Source organism: Nanorana parkeri, unplaced genomic scaffold (assembly GCF_000935625.1).
Source record: "Nanorana parkeri isolate BGI_ZX_2015 unplaced genomic scaffold, ASM93562v1 scaffold2392, whole genome shotgun sequence".
NCBI lineage: Eukaryota > Metazoa > Chordata > Amphibia > Anura > Dicroglossidae > Nanorana > Nanorana parkeri.
The window spans coordinates 11657-29167 of NW_017308660.1; the positions used below are offsets into that span (position 1 = coordinate 11657).

Here is a 17511-nt window from a genome sequence, read left to right on the forward strand (position 1 = left end):
AAATGTTTTATGGAAAGACACGACTGAACAGCTCACTGCAAATAAAACCCATATCACACTACGGAGGTGTCTCTTTACTGCCAACCAACTCCAGTCACATTGCAGACATTGGTGATGTCACTGCACAGATAGCAGTGTGGGATGAGGATTGCTGCACATAAGTTCAAACTGAGCACCAACAGTTGTATTCTTAATGCTGTTTTAGGGGGGGAACATTATAGCCACTGACCACCAATGGTGGAGAGGGGAATCCAATCGACTCCAACCACCAATTATTTGTTGGGGACAGTGTATTCTTGTGTTTCTCTTTAGTGCCATTCTTAAACGTCAGCAAAGTTTAGAGCACCCTGTGCATCTTTTTCTTTTTCTTTTTCCCCATTTCAGAATACAAAACTTTTACCAAGTATAGGTGATGTCCAACATCTTCTCCTTGTGCAACCGGGTGCTTGCAGAAGGTATTATGACTCTGCGGGAGTTATTACTCTTTTCACAACTGTGAAGGCTGAAACACACACATTTGTCTCACAGGCTAGGTGAGACTCCAATTGTTATGCAGCTGCATAGTCTAGAGCAGGGGTAGTCAAACTTCGGACCACCAGGTGTGGTGGAACTACAAATTCCATCATGTATCTGTCTCTGGAAGTCATAGCTGTGGCTGTCAGTCTTGCAGTGCCTTATGGGATTTGTAGTGTCAACACAGCGGGAGGGCCAAAGTTTGGCTACCCCCTGGTCTAGAGTGTCCTCTGAGAAACTATGCTAATTGGGATGTAGATACATATACCGGTGTCTAACAGACCCCTTGCTGGGGAGGCGCACACATTAAACATTTGGCCTTCCTTCCACACCCTTGTTAGAATGCTATGCCCTTCCGAATTAACTCCGGACAAGTGTTAAATACAGACTTTAATGTGCTTTTTCAAATTGAAAATATGATACAGACCTGAATGAATCGTGACATTTACTTTTATGGTGAGCACAAGTGTTCCTCTTATCGCTCACCGACGTTGATGTAAGGCAGGGATGGCCAAACTCCGGCCCTCCAGTTGTGGTGAAACTACAAATCCCATGAAGCATCTCTCTCCGGGAGTCATGTGTGTGGTTGTGAGAATCTTGCAAAGCCTCATGGGATTCGTAGTTCCACCGCAGCTGGAGGGCCGCAGTTTGGCCATCCCTGATGTAAGGGTTCTCTTCTGGTCTATGGGTCTCTTTTGTCCTATTCTGGCTACACAGGTCAGTACCAGCCAGCCTTGCAGGGAAGCAAACACAACCAACCAACCAACCATGGTGGTAATAGCAATTGTATTGTCCTCATTACAGACTGAAGAGACTCCGCATCAGACAGGCACTCAGCAGCCCAAGGCTCGGAATCCATAATGCCTCAGGCAGAACAGACAAGGATCTATAGTAGGAGACATTGAGGTACACTTACCTCTACGATCAGCATCAGGTGTGCTTTGGCCCATACCCCTCATAACTGTAGTGAATATAAACCTCCTGGGATCGCTGAGGAAGGCACCCCAAGAACAGGGAGCTTCTGTCAGAGGTTAGCATCTGAATCAAAAGGTGGAAGGAGACTACTCGGCCCCTCGGCAGTCAAGATCCTTCTAGGACAAGTTTTGGACCCACAGAGGATGTGCACCATGTATAACATGCGATATGAAGCAGAGCAAGACTAAAATTACAAAGAATTGCAACTTCCGCATCCACCATAAACAGCTCGGGGTCTACAACAATGATTAACTACAATGCACTATAACTCCATCACAATACTGCCAGCATGTGCTGTAAATAAAATGAATATTCCAAGACATCAAAGTGATTGTACAGCAAGTCCAGCGTCGTCACAGATCAGGGTGTACAGAGGGGTACAAGGCTGGACTATGTGTGAGGTATCACAGTCATAAATGAGCTAAGCAATTAGCGCAGGAACCCCAAAGTTCCCCAATCTGGCCACAGGTAGTAATCCAAAATAAAACACACATTCATGCTGCCACTACCCACAATTTATAGTCTGCTGAGACAAAATATTGCTTATATAGTTAGTACAAACTCACACCCACTCAGTCTCTTACCACCATAAAAGGTGGCCATACACTTTACAACCATCGCAAGACCTTAGTCTTGCGATGGTTGTAAAGTAATTTAAAAAACGTACGATCTGCCCATCTTGGACAGGCAGATCGTACTCTCGATCATCGCAAGCCCGCCCCCGAGGGGCGGGCTTCCGATGACCGCAATGCTGAATGGGCAGTGTGCGCACACCGGACCATTCAGCATTTGTCTCCCGAGCATCATTCAAACCAGCCGAAAATCGTACGATTTTCAGCTGGTTTTCTAGCGTGCTCCTTAGACAAAAGACGTGCGACCGTGCAGTAGAAACGGTCGCACGTCTTCGTTCACACTGCTCGATTCTCGAACGATCGCGGGATTTCCCGCAATTCTCGTACGAGAAATCGAGCAGTGTATGGGCACCTTTAGAGGGAGACTCACCCAAAATCTAGCTGGTTGGATACCGGCAGATGCAAATCTGGCATACAACCTGGTGCGCTAAATCAGTTGTTTGGCAGATAAATGATTCCAGGACATCTCCATAATTCCGCAAGCTATCCTATGAGCCGGAATCCTGAGCAAAAAAAGTATTCCTTCTGCTCCTGGGATTGCACACAAAATACAGACCGTTACCCCCATAGTGAGGGAAAACGCTTTGTGGGCCCGACTGCAGATTTCCATTTTGGTGCCTTATGCTGGCCATACACCTATAGATTATCTGCAGACTTTCTATGGTCAGATGGAAAAAGTGCAACAGATTCCTCCATCTACGCTAAACTGTGTGGATGGAGGGATCTCCCACCGGGCCAAGCTTCAGTATCTTGCAAGGCGGCCGCGCTGGCTCTCAAAACACCTGAACAATGCCGGCATTCAATCAGATTGTTCAGGTATTTTGAAAGTTAGAGGGGCAGACCAGCAAAATACTGAAGCTTGGCCCAGCGCGAGATTCCTCCATCCACACTGTGCCGCCCCAATGGGGCATAAAAGTTTTATATAGATGAGAATTTATATAGATTGTTTTGTCCATATCATTTTCCTATGGACGTTTGTATAGTTAGTTATATGCTGCCATCTAGTGGCCTTTTGTTGTAATGTACATGTTTTTCTGTAATTATTCCTCATGTGACAATGTATTTCCCCCTAGTGTACGCCCCTTCCTTCTTCCTGTGTGCAGTACTTCCTGTGTCATGGCCACAGTTAAAAGCCACATGTAACAAGGACACACATGTAATCTGCACAGTACGTAGGAAAGGCATCATTTTCTGACCGCACAATACTATAACCGTTCAACTGCTGTTCCTATCATCTGCTGTAACCCTGATGTTAAAGAATAAACACCTCTTTTGAATGAATCGGTATTGACGAGTTCAGCTATCTGACGAGGATTGTCCGCAGTGAGTTTATCTGCTTATACAGGCCAGGCATAGAGGTCTCAGCAAGGGATATATCTCGCTATCACAACGATCGGAGTCAGAATACACACAGTTAAGTGTAGATGGAGGAATCTGTTGCACCTTTTCCATCTGACCATAGAAAATCTTCAGATAATCTATAGGAGTATGGCCAGCTTAAAAAAGGTGCCCATACACTGCACGATTCTCGTACGAGAATCGCGGGAAATCCCGCGATCGTACGAGAATCGTGCAGTGTGAATGAAGACGTGCGACCGTTTCTACTGTACGGTCGCACGTCTTTTGTCTAAGGAGCATGCTAGAAAACCAGCCGAAAATCTTACGATTTTCGGCTGGTTTGAATGATGCTCGGGAGACAAATGCCAAACGGGCCGGTGTGTTCAGCATTGCGGTCATCGGAAGCCCGCCCCTCAAGGGGGGCGGGCGGGCTTGCGATGATCGCAAGTACGATCTGCCTGTCCAAGATGGGCAGATCGTACGTTTTTTAAAATTACTTTACAACCATCGCAAGACTAAAAGGTCTTGCGATGGTTGTAAAGTGTATGGCCACCTTAAGGCAAGGCCTGGAGTTCAGATACAAGACTGAAGAGAAGGAAAATCTATTAGGTGTATGGACAGCTTTAGAGATCAAAATGAGCCGCAACCCATTCAGACTATCCTAGTGAATGGAAGGGGGCAGGCTGCAGCATATTACCCAATTAGGACAAGAAGGATTTTGATCACAATCTTCAAAACACACATCTTTATCCAGTTATGAATTATGGATCCAAAAAGCAATAGCAGACTGAAACCATTACTATGTGCAGACACACCATGCTTTATGCTTCACAAATTCAGGACCAGCCTAAAAAGTTCCAGATATAAACAACTCACCCGTATTTTACCATAAAGCTATCCATGTTTGATGTCCTCCATCTTTTCTCTGTGCATACAGAAGGTCTTAGGATGGTGCACAGAAACATTAGGAGTTGGTACTTTTCAGAATTTTGAAGACTGAAATACACACATTTGTCTCACAGGCTAGATGAGACTCTCCCTCCAACTGTGTCAATTGTTGCGCAGCCGCATAGTCTAGAGCCATGTACTCAACTGGTGGGCCGTGACCCCATGTTCAGTGGATCGCCACATGCCTTCCAGTGCACTAGGCGAGAGGCTCCTCAGCCTCCCCCCATAGCGCAGCACTGTCAGTTGCCATGCCGAGTAACTTACAGCGCCCTTGCGTGACGTCACATTCTGGCTCCCGGCACCTCTACAGGGAGAGCAAGGAAGCTGTACAAGTAATGCACACATGGATGGAGCTCCGTCACACCTAACCCACCTCCTGCCCACAGTTTGATCACTTGCACTGGAACATGCAGTACCTCAATGCCGTGTGTTCCAGTGTGGTGCGACTTGGGTCACGACTTAATGACCAAGGACAAAATGTGGGTCCTGAGGTTACACAGGTTGAGTACCACTGGTCTAGAGGGTCCAGTTAAAATTCTGCTTAATTGTCCTGTAGATGCATGGACTGGTGTCTAAAAATGACCCCTCGCTGTGAAGGGGCACACACATTAACAGGGTTATTCACTAAAGGGTGAAGAGTTGGAGAGGGAAGGAGAAGTGAACAATCTAGGCCAAAATAGCTGATTTGGAAACATCCTCCAATTCAGCTGTGTTGTCCAAGATTGTTCACTTCTCCAAACTCTTCACCCTTTTGTGAATAGCCCTGTAAGCATTTGGACCTTCCTTCCACACTACGGCTACAATGCTATGCCTTTTCCAAATTAACTCTGAACAACATAAAAGTAAAAGGTCTTCATCCAGTCACTGTGTCCAGAGTTGTCCCTTTCATTGCTCCCCAACCTTCGAACTAAGGGATCTCTTCTGGTCTATAGGTCTCGTCTGTTTTATTCTGGATAGACCATTTATTTCCAGCCAGCCTCACTGGGAACCTATGGCCTGGGAGGCAACAACAACCAACTGGCTCTTTGATGGTAGGAGCGGCTTCCTGTATATACCATGCAAAGAGAGCACAATGATTGGTGTCCATCATGTAAGGTAGGCATCATCTTTCTCTACATGATTTAAGGCAACACCTTTTCATCATAGTACATGCGGGTGTTGGCACCTTGTTTTGAATCAGGCAGTAGGATTTAACAGTCCCACAGTCTTCAGTTTGAGCAAGTTAATTTGAGTGGCTTATCGCTGTATCTACAGAAGAGATGTGGGCAAGATTCTGTAACACCATTTCCTAGAATCCTTGCAAAGAATATAAGTTGGACAGGTTTGACACCTATCTCTGGGGAACAATTATCCTCCCTCCCATCTTTTTGGCATTTTGTTTTCTAGTAAGTACCTTTATTAAGCTCTTTCATACCATATCTCTTGCCGGGGCAGCTTGTAAAAGAAGTCACAACCTATTAATCCAGCCCTGCATATATTCAACAATCAGGTCCCACCGTCGCCTGCAGTATACAGTAATTGCGCACTCACGCTAGTGTAAATCCCCTTTATTGAATCAATTTACAAGCCATCCTGTCTGCACGTTAAAACAAACATTTGGACACATACGTAGCGTAAATTCAGCTAAGTGTATGATGGGAACACAACAAATATGTAGCAGGACATTCTGGCTTGGCCCCCTAAGGAAATTTAATCACAATAGATAAAATGCTGCTTCTTCATCTCTTTTCCAGTCCCATCCCAGACTCCATATAAAGTGCTGCTATCAGGGCATCAGTCCTCTGACCCATCCCTTCCCTACAGTCCAACTCTGCTATCTACTATCTGGGGTTCAGGTCTTCTCTACCGATGAGTTGTACATGCCTAGCTCCATTTGCACCATTATGGAACCATTATGACATTTACAAGATTAAAAAAAAAAAAAAACTGGAGTACATTTGTGTGTCCCTTCCTGTGTGGAGACCATCACCACCAGCCTCTCAGTTGAGGGTCAATCGGAATCGCACCTTTAACATTTAGAGATTTCAGGGACCCAGGAGGTACAGTCTTTCCACAGTTTATCAGAAATGCTGACCCAAAAACACATTTCCGGTAAATCTTTAAAACTTTCTAAAGAGAGTTCAAATTTATCTTCATTTAGGCGAGCGCAGAGCATGGTCAACCCTTCTGAGAAAGCTGGTGAGAGCAGAGGCTTCACTGCCTCCTCGTGGGGAGATGTCTGCTCCTTGCATCGTTAGAGGTTCCAAACTTTTCAAACTTCCTCTCCTTTGAAACAGTCCTCCTAAGCGGAATGAATTTGGGGAGCCTGATGTAGGAGAAGAATCCTTCTGTAAAGGGGTGTCACTAGTTGAAGACCTCAGAACTTGGCTGAAGGAAATGCTGGTGGTTGGGGTACTTGGAGTAGAGACAGAAAGAGTCTCCGACTCCGCACCATGGGGTAAGGACTCCTGAGAATGTTCACTGGGAGAACCAACCACTGAATGCACATCTATCTCACTCCTATATGGAAGGCATCCCAGTGTGTGCCTTCTGTTAATTTTCCCAGGAGTCTCCTGGTATCCGTCACTCCCTGTGCTGTCCTCCCGTGGCCTCCTTAGCCCTTGGTTTTGTCTCTCAGGTGTCGGAGACTCCTCTTCTCTAATTGGTTCTGCAGCTTTGGCTTCAGTGGAAGCTGAGGATTTAGTTGGCGAGGAGTTAAGAACCTCAGTGGAGTGGCTACGAGGAAGAGGACGTGGTCCTCTAGTAGAACGTACTCTGCGGGGAAGCCGAAGTAGCAAAAACTCTAACTCCACATCCTGAAGATCTTTATCTTGGAAGGAACAGCTGGCAATAGAGCGCCGTTTCTCCAGACGTTCTTTACGATGTTCCGCTTTCTCCCTGTCCTTGTTGTCCTGTGTAAAGAGATGGTTGGATCATTTTAGTAAAATATGCTGTGAATCTTCTTTCCAAATGTAAAAATGGCAGAAATAATAAAAGAAGATTAATGTTGTGGATCAAACTACGGACAAATTAAAAAGTCCCCTCTTATAATATTGGATATAGAAAAAGTAGGATATGTTCATAATTCACCAGAGGAGTTCCAGTGGTATGGACAAATGTGGTGTTGAATTTGAGGGAGGGCAACAGAAGCTGAATAGGAATCTTAAGCTGGCTGTACACCACTAGTAAAAAAAATTTGAGGGAGCAGGATGGAAAATATTTCAAACAAGATTGTAACAGTGAATGTGGCTTTCCTTCAAGAAACTATTTAGTTACCAAAATCATAATGTTAAAACCAAACAAAATTTAAAATTTGTCAAATTCTTATATGTACCCTGCCCATAGCAGTCATGTTTGTATATTGGCTGCAATTAGTACTAATGCACTGGTAGTGGAAATACTTCCCACCCCATATAACCTATGGCCACTGCCGAGGCAAGAACTTTCCTCACACCCGGCTGGGTACCACCCCCCATAAGTTGTTTGATTAAAGAGTCTGTTTCCCACACTGCAATTCCATGCAATGTAGGCTTCCTTTATACAAAAGCTGCCATCAGCATTCGTATATAAAAGTGACAGTATAAGCAAAGCAGCAGGCTTGTCCTAACCCAACTGACCCCCATACATTCAGCACACACAGCCCTCCTATCCCTCCCCATTTCTAGGATCTCAGTCCTGGCCACTTTGTGATGGAGCAGCTACTTATCTTACCCTCACCACAGATGTTCCTCTCACCTAGTGTGCCCACCCGGCCAACTTGAGGGGGCACAGGATAGTGTTCGCAGCCATTCCTTACCATGTCCATATACTCCTATGTGATGCCCAGGAGATCTCCCTGCAAGATGCCAATTTGGAGAACCTGTACAGCATGCTCTACTTCTTCCTCCAGATGACTTGGGAGGGGGGTGAGGAGGAGTGGAAAAAAAAGTGTAACGGTGAGAGACATGTGACCTATTTTGGGCTTAGAGCATCAGGTTTTCTGTATATGTAGGCTCCCAAGATATAAAAATCGCATCCTGGATGGAGATTTTGTGCGCAGAATTTTGAGCACACAAGTAAGCAACAAAGTCTAGAGCTACATAGAAAAAGTGCAAATGGACGATAACTACCCACAAACAGAGTTGATTGTGGAGCTCTTTTGCTGTTGCAAATCTTATTTATGGAACCACAAAAGAAAAAAGAAATTCATTTTGGAGGTTGGTACAGTTTGTCCGGTGGTGAAGAGTGGCAGGTACCAGTCATGATCCACTATATGGTCAAATGTTTGTGCACTCCTGACCATCAATGTGTGTCTGTGGGAATTTATGCCCATTCAGTCATTTGTGAGGTCGGGGATTGATGTTGGATAAGACCTGGCTCACATTCCAGACTCCAATACATTCTAAAAGGTGTTCAGTAGGGTTGAGGTCAGGGTTCTGTGCAGGCCACTTAAGTTCCCCCACACCAAACTGGTCACACCATTGAGGGCCTTCCCCACAAGGTTGTAAAAGCACAGTTGACTCCGCATGATGTAGTACTAAGAGCAACCTTCACTGGAAACCTCTGAACTCCATCATTCAGAGAACTGGCCACACACTTAGTCGTATAGTACAGCGGAAAGGAACAGACATTAGTGGACAGATCTCCACCTACTGGCTGTACAAAACTATTTGGATACAATATTTCACATATAACCAGTGAAAAGAGAAATATTAACATTTTATTTTGGTAGTTGGGAACATAATGCAATGTATAAAAGACTAAAGATTCTCAATAGATGCCTCACTTACCTGAGCGGCAGCTGCGAACTTGGCACAGAAAGTGCTGAAGATGAGGCAGAGGTCTTCAAGTCTGAACGTTGATTCATCTTCACAGAAGAAATCCATCAGGGCACGCCTGGAATCCCGCAGACTCTGCAGAGAGCAGAACACCTCGCGCAGCTCTACCTCTGCCACCTACCACAGAGAACAGAGTCAATGACTGATCTATATATACGCACAGCTCCACCTCTGCCACCTACCACAGAGAACAGAGTCAATGACTGATCTATATATACGCACAGCTCCACCTCTGCCACCTACCACAGAGAACAGAGTCAATGACTGATCTATATATACGCACAGCTCCACCTCTGCCACCTACCACCGAGAACAGAGTCAATTACTGATCTATATATACACACAGCTCCACCTCTGCCACCTACCAGAGAACCGAGCCAATGACTGATCTATATATACGCACAGCTCCATCTCTGCCACCTATAGATCTATAGATATAGCTCCTCCACAAAGAGGCACCCCCTTATCTCTGTTGGAAAGAAAGTCCCCTGCAAATGTGGAATTGTTGGCAATAGGGGCAACCAATAGAGTTATTTGGTTTGTGGTTTTCCTTCAGAATAAAAGAAAACTTGAGTGGACATTATGGGCAGCTAATTTTCTTTCCACAATGTTCAAAAACATATTCCTAACTGAGGACAGTTCAGAAGTATCAGGCCCCATTCACACTGAGCGATTTATCGAGCGATTTTTGCAGCGATATCGCTCTATGTAGCTCCTCCAATCCATTTCAATGGAGCTGTTCACATCTCGCCGCTCAATATCGCTTGTAGCTCGTCGCTGTAGCTTGTCGCTCCTACATGACCCTTTTTCTGCGGATTTCGAGCGATTTTGCTCCTGATTGCATACAGCCCAATAGGAAAAAGTTGCGCAATATCGCACATATAAAATCGTGCGATTTTCATGCCGCTCAGTGTGAATGGGGCTTTAGGTGGTCTTTGTCAGATATACAGTCTCTAATACAAGAGGTATTAGTGCCCGGGCAGATTTTCAGAATTTTGTAAGTAACAGCCCTTCACAATGCACTATGCTGGATCTCCGCTCACCTGCAGGAAGGGCGTCATCTCATGCTTCAGGTCCGGCTGGTCCCGGAGGGCTTCCCTGGTGCTGCGAAGCCGCTGACTGAGGGTCTCCAGGTCACTCTCCACATCCAGGGATGTAATACTAAAGACAGCAAGAGGCCATTAGAGAAATGGGGGGTAAATCGGTATTAACAAATCAGGCAATATAAAAGCCAGTAGGAATGAGAGGCATTAAACAATATGCTAGATAGGACAGCCTAGAGATAACATTAAGGACTATTCCCCCCTCCCCCCCAACCACCACCACCACCTCTTGATGGCATTGAGTGTGACCATCTACAGAACCAAGATAAAAATAAAAGGCTGATGTATGGAATCACTTACCGAGACGCCTGGGTTAGGTGAGTCAGTTTTTCTGGAAAACATAGAAGTGTCCGATTATTCTTCTCAGCTTCCTGTGCAGAAGAAAAAAAAAAGTCAAAGCATTTCTTGCCAATCTACTACTGAATGTGGCCCCTTCCACAGCGCCAACCACCAAGCACAGTCCCTGCCAACAGTCTACAACCAGAGGAGGAAGCATGGCTCCACCAACCAATCACGGCCCCAATGAGCAATCTCCTAGAGGTGGAATAAACCATGGCTCCACCTAGTAATCTTCTGCCAATGACCCAATGGTTACACCCCCGCCCACCATTCTGTGAATTGGGAAGAAATGTCTGTCCACTTACCTGGACTACAAAGTGCATAAGGTTCATTCCAGGTTTATTTGCTTTAGTGTCTGCCAGTTTCAGAAGAGACCCCATCCGAAAACCCATGGCACTGCCAGCATAACCACCCTGAAGATAAAGAACAAATATGGAACAACCTGCCAGAAAGGGTGAAAAAAACAAAGAGGGAGGATGCCAGGCCTGAAGAGGAGGTACCAGGAGGTCGCATGGAAAGGGATGGGGGGGGCTGTTAAGAAGGACAGTACCCTACAGACCACCTACAGGTATAAGCTTAGCAAAAAGGGGTGACTATTGAGTATGATGCTTCTCCTTCATTATCTAAATCAGCAGATGGGGCGAGGACACTGCTGCAGTCCAACTCAAGAGAAAGTGAGGTCACCCTCCCAGCTGTGCTGCCTGGCACAATGACTGTTCTCCCTCCCGTGACCACCCTTCTCCCTCAGCTAATTGCTGCCTTCACCCCCAACATAGTGGCTGCCCTCTTCCCATTCCCTCTTCCTTAGTGACTGCTTCCCTGGTGACTTCCCTCCTTACCCCCCCCCCCCCCCCCCCCCATCTGACGTCCAATGTTGGAGAGGAGTAGATGGGGAAAAAAAAAACTCACAGCATTCATGTAGTTCCCGGCTTTCAGCACCAGATGGATGATAGTGTGAAGCTCCTCACATTGTAGAAGCTCTGAAATGACAACATACCATTAGAGGAAGCTGAGGATGGGGTAAAGACCAATACAGTGATGACAACCTAGAGCATAAGCCCACTGGGGTGTATGGAGGAGGGCCTGCCAATGTCTGTGCTGGAGTGTCCCCACCCCACCCATTTAATCCATAGAAGCTATCTTATTGCATACTATGGTCACCTCTGTGACCACAAATCATCGGGATCATCATCCGCTCACCTGTCGCTGCCGCAGTCTGAATTTCTACTGACTGTTTCAGAGAGTTGAGCTGCGGGAAGAATTCTTCCTTCAGTATCATGACTTCCAGGCGCTGCGGATAGCTGCAATGGAAGGAACACAAAACAGTAATGGTAGCGTTACCACCATCGGGCCTAAAGTCTATAATATATGTCACAGATCACATTCATTCAACACAGAGATCAGCAAGGTCCCAATACAGAAACTAGGATTTCTGGAATAAACTAAAACATGAATATGGGTACATTATCGGTATGTGGACAACCACCCAAATTATGGTGTACAGGCATTTCCAGGAAAAGGGTGTGGTTGATGCTACACTATACAAAGATATTTTAGGCAACTGTGATCGTTTAACCTTGTGGTTGAAACTCCATATTAATGTCCATGTTTTTGGAATAAGAAGTCCAACAAGTTAATTTAGGCGTGATGGCCAGGTGTTCAAACATTTGACCATACACAGTCTCATATTTCAGCCCCGGGGTAGTTTCCCCAGTCATTTGACCATACAAAGTCTCATGTTTCACCCCTGGGGTAGTTTCCCCAGACATTTGACCATACAGTCTCATGTTTCAGCCCGGGAGGTAGTTTCCCCAAACATTTGACAATACAAAGTCTCAGGTTTCAGCCCTGGGGTAGCTTCCCAAGACAGGAACCAGTCCAATTGGTGTTGGAAAAGGTCATTTTCACATGAATCCTACAAAATCCTGAAATGGTGTCACAGACAAAGAGTATTTCCATGTCTGGTGTGCAATCTGAACCTGTGGAAGAAACAGCTTGCCGTGTGGACTACACCACTGTGGTGGAGTTTTTGCCAGTGAATTAGAGAAGTTGATCAAGACTGCCGTGAAAGCACCACCTGAGATCATGAACTGGTCACATTAGCTGCATATACATGGGTTGAGATGTAGGAGACCACCCAGTGCCCATAACGCTTTGGAGCCTCATCTCTGCCTTAGCTACTCAACACTACCCCAGAAAGCAGCCCATTGGAAGGAGCAATCTTAGTCACTGGGGCTGCAGCCTCAGGCGTGGTCTGGAGTTTGTAGGCCACATAGTAACTTGCTGCTCTTCAAACCAAAGCAAACCCTTCACTGAGCTTCTATATGTACTCGGCTATGTCATTAAATGCCGTTTTCATTAACATGCTTTATGGCCACCTGTGCATTCTGAGCTTGTAGTGAAGACCATGCCTTACAGATAGCTAGGAAAGTCCTCAGTGTACGGAATACAACTTTGCTCTGCTTACAGCCCACAACCAGGTACTGGCAGCCAAAGCAAAACAGTGAACGTACTCGTCATGCCTGGAACACAAAGGATCCTTTATTCTAGAAAACAGTTGCAAGATGCTGTGGTCATAGACACCCAAAGTCATGTGACATCATTGAGAAAAGGAGCACATGTCTATAGATGATCATGGACCTTTTGTTTTCTACATCTGAAGGCGTTCTCGAGTTGCTGCAGTTGCTTTACCTGGGAATTTCCACCAGCATCACCATGAACAGCTCAGGATCAGACAAGCGACTTTGGTCTCCTTTGAAAGCCCGTAGCCTCTTCATCTGGTTGGGATAAAGAAGAGAATGGCTTAGCGGCCTTATATTGAAATAACCAGCAGCCTTCTACACATAGAACAGGCAAAATATTACCTCATCTTTCTCCGGAAGAAGTCTCTGCAGCTCCCCCAATTTCTCAGCCCCAAAGTTTGATCCAACTCCTCTCCTAATATCTTCCACCATGACATGTATCGGCCTGAAGCGAGAGAAAGACTTGGGTAAAAACCAAGTTCTCCGTGGAGAACCAAGACGCAACAAAAAACACAAGCCGGTAAAGGTAATCTGACCTCTTGAACTGTTTCAGGAAGATCCCCAGGTTCATATTTCTCTTGGCGTCTAGTAATGTAATCTGCAAACACAAACACCCTGTTAGTACTGCAGAGAACTCTCCCCATAGAGTGGACAAAGCCGCCATCAATACTACTCAGGTTTGATAAATTGCTCTTTCCTGGAATGTGGAGCGGCCCCTTACATTAGGATTGGAAGTTCTTCACAGCAGATCTAGAAGAAGGACATGTGGGAGGACATTCTCTAATCACAGCTCCTGGTACTGAGCACTAAAGGGAGCACCTTCATCCAGCTAGTGGACTGGATACATCTACCTTTCTTGGCCATCATCTGGTAAAAGCCAGAATCTGAAGCCGGGGGGGGACCAAGCCAGGAGAAAAACGGGTCAGCACATAATTGGACTGTCCTGAATAATTATATCCATGTCCACAAAACATCACTCTAGACCCTTGGTTCTCAACTGGTGGGTCGTGACCCAAAAGTGGGTCGCAACCCCGTGTTCAGTGGGTCGCCGCATGCCTTCCACTTTTCTAGGTGAGAGGCTCCTCTGCCTCCCCCTAGCACAGCACTGTCAGTTCTCACGCCAAGCAGCCATTCAATATATGCTGCCCGGTGCTGAATGTCAGCTTTAGGTGGAGTAGGCTGGGGCTATGGCTGTGAGTGAGCTCCAGCCATACATGCATTGCTTACAGCTCCCTCACGTGTCCTGTAGAGGTGCCTGGACTAGAGTGACGTCACATTCTGGCTTCGGCCACGTCTACAGGGTGCGCAAGGGAGCTGTACAAGCCATGCACATATGGCTGGAGCTCCGTCACAGCACAGCAGCCCACACTGGACCCAGGCTGGGGATCCACTCCATTTCTCGTAAGGTAGGGAGACTGGGTGGACCACTTTTTTTGTAGTGTGTATGTGTGTGAGATTGTGTCTGTATGTCAGTGTTTTTGAGGGCCGTTCACACTAGTACAGTGCGTTAAACTGTACCACGCAATCGCACCTACCGTGCATTCTGGTGTATGAGGTGTGTTGCCATTCATTTGAATGGCACCCCAAATGCACCTCCTACCCAGAGTTTGTACGCCTGCACCGGAACGCGCGGTACCCTAATGCAGTGCGTTCCATTGTAGTGCGACTTGGGCCGTGACCTAACGGCCAAGGACAAATGTGGGTCCTGAGGTTACACAGGTTGAGAACCTCTGCTCTAGACAATGAGGATTCCTAAACTGCATAATCTTCCACGCATTTGACAAATTCTAACACGTGTGACCCTCCATGTTGTGCTCAGCTCTTCTCCTCGTTCCCACCTTCAGCCAGTCCCCAAAGTAGAAATAAGGACTCGGGCAGCACTATAACCTTCTCCTAGGAGGAAAGAAGGTGCATTAGCAACATTGGCTGAATACTGGCTTCTCCTTGCCTGGGAGGAGGAGGATGGCTCCAGCTTTGAGAGTCAGTCAATTCCCTCATCTATGAGCTGTGACTGCACTGGTCCACCACCTTGGTCAAAGGAACATAGACGCGCCTGGGCGGCCCTACTACAGACGTGGCCCTACTACAGACGCGCCTGGGCGGCCCTACTGTAGGACGCGCCTGGGCGGCCCTACTGTAGGACGCCCCTGGGCGGCCCTACTGTAGGACGCCCCTGGGCGGCCCTACTGTAGGACGCGCCTGGGCGGCCCTACTGTAGGACGCGCCTGGGCGGCCCTACTGTAGGACGCGCCTGGGCGGCCCTACTGTAGACGCGCCTGGGCCGTGTGCGGAACTACTGTAGACGCGCCTTTGTGCGGCACTACTATAGACGCGCCTGTGTGCGGCCCCACTATAGATGTGGCTGTGCCGTGTGGGGCCCTCCATATCCAGCACCACTTCCTCTAGGTCTCCCGGCCATTTTTGGAGGTTTATGCTCAACTTATACTATGGGGATTTGGAGAAGGGGGAGGGGGTACCATAAATGGGGGGGTTCCCATCAACACAATACAAAATTAGGAAAAGTCAGCAGCAAAAAGGGAATGCTGCCCTCCAATGAAGCACAAACAAAAGCCCCCAATAAGAACATAAAAAGGACAGTAAAATAGGGTGATTGCCCAAGAGCTAGCAATCAAACTTGTTGGTGAAGACCTGTGATGGGGAAGGGGGGGTGGCGGGGGGGTAGGGGACATTGTACCCCACCACAGCAATTCACATCCTCATCTCTTCCTATGTAAATCAGTGATCGCCCCAAACTCTGCCCTACGTGGCTACTACATCACGATCCTTAGTGAGGGGGTTATACCCCCTCTTCCCCCAATCAAACCCCATTATTGGCCGTTTAAAGCCTGCTGGCCACTGTTACCGGGTGCACCGGGCATTATGGGTTGGTGCAAATTTGAAATCCGGTGAATCTTCTTCTCGTCCCCACCCAATTTTGGAACTCTTCCTGAACATTTGTGTCTAGTTTTGGATGGAGGAGGATTGGAGCCTCCGTGGAATTTGTATTGCCGGCTCGGTTCACACTGGGACCATCCACCGCCCCCTGTACAGTGAATGAGTCCGTCCCACATTAGTCCCATCCTGGTATGTAAGAACGGGACTGACCAAGTCTTATGCATAGGACTGAGATGGAAAGGCCAGGGACTTCTTTTCTCTGGAGCAAACCTACTTCTACGAGTCTCCTCTTATTATCAGCCTGCGTCATCCAACCTACTTTTGTGAGCCCAGGCTGTCATGGACATGCCCCCTGGAGGGGCGGTTCATCTTTAAAGTGAACTGAATTCCGGCCCTCCCTTCACTCTTGCACAGTTGTTCCGGCTCCTCTGATTTCACTGCACACTGGGAGCTTCTCACAATGTGTATTAGAAGCTTCAGCAAGTCAGATAGAGCCCGCCTCATTTCCTGGCTGGAGGACAGCCAGCATCATCTAGGCCTTACCTTTCCAGTCTGACTGTCCCTGACCCCGCCCCTTTCATTGGATTTCAGTTCTTTCAGCGTTACCTGGGCTGGTCTGCATGCAAATACAGTCCGTCTAGGAACGCCCACTCCTCCAAAACCCACATTGACCCATCAAGGCATATATTTGCATAACTCCTCCCAAGAGCCAGCCCACTGCTTGCATCAGAGCTGAGGGCCCTTGAAAAGAGTACCGAGGCAGGAATCTATGTACAGCCCCCTGCTGGCCCCTCCCACCACATGTCTCAGTTCATATAAAAGAGAACATTGTAACAATATTGATCACAACTCTGAACATTTCATTTCCTGCGTTCTGCCGTCTCACCTCTGGTTCAGCCTCCCCGTGGACCGGCCGTGCTTTGAAGCTCCGCTGGCCCCTCAGTTTGCGCGGCTCCTCCCTCTGCCCAAACAGCTCCTCCATGTGCGCGACGTCAATCTGCAGACTCGTCCCCTGAGGGCCGCAGGTCCAGAGGTTGCGCCCTCCCATCACTCGATCGGCGGGCAGAGCTTCCCAGTTGAAGTTCCGCAGTTTCGGCCGGCGTTGGTCCCCGAATCGTAGCGGCGGGGTGGCGGAAACTGAGGCGTTACTGATGGCCACCGGAATTAGGGAGCCCCGCAGGGGCGGCGGGGGAGGTGGGGGTAAGAATTTTACCAAAGGGGGTGGCGGAGGGGGAAGGGAGGCTTCGGAGGATGTTGCTGGAGGCGGTGGTGGTGGGGGAGGACATGGAGGTACTGGCAGGGATGGAGCGTTCCTGGAGGTCACCATGCTTGCAGGAGCCGTTGCATCCATCTGCCCCAAGGCAAACAAGAGAAGGGTAATGCGGGGGCAATTTCCGGAAACACGGGGGCAATCAGGAGATTCTCATGGCAGCCGGAGATCAACCTGAGT

General features: G+C 47.5%; 1 protein-coding gene across 1 annotated transcript; it reads right to left on the reverse strand.

Annotated features, from left to right (window-relative positions):
• Nucleotides 1-6538: 6538 nt before the first annotated feature.
• LOC108801577 (FH2 domain-containing protein 1-like) lies at nucleotides 6539-17388 on the reverse strand. The gene is made up of 11 exons (XM_018573466.1): nucleotides 16948-17388; nucleotides 13703-13764; nucleotides 13509-13611; nucleotides 13336-13421; nucleotides 11845-11945; nucleotides 11554-11624; nucleotides 10950-11057; nucleotides 10606-10676; nucleotides 10246-10363; nucleotides 9155-9319; nucleotides 6539-7297 (listed from the first exon to the last, which is right to left on the reverse strand). Exons 1-11 carry the CDS (start codon nucleotides 17386-17388, stop codon nucleotides 6539-6541), a joined length of 2085 nt encoding a protein of 694 aa, XP_018428968.1.
• Between the last annotated feature and the right edge of the window lie 123 nt (nucleotides 17389-17511).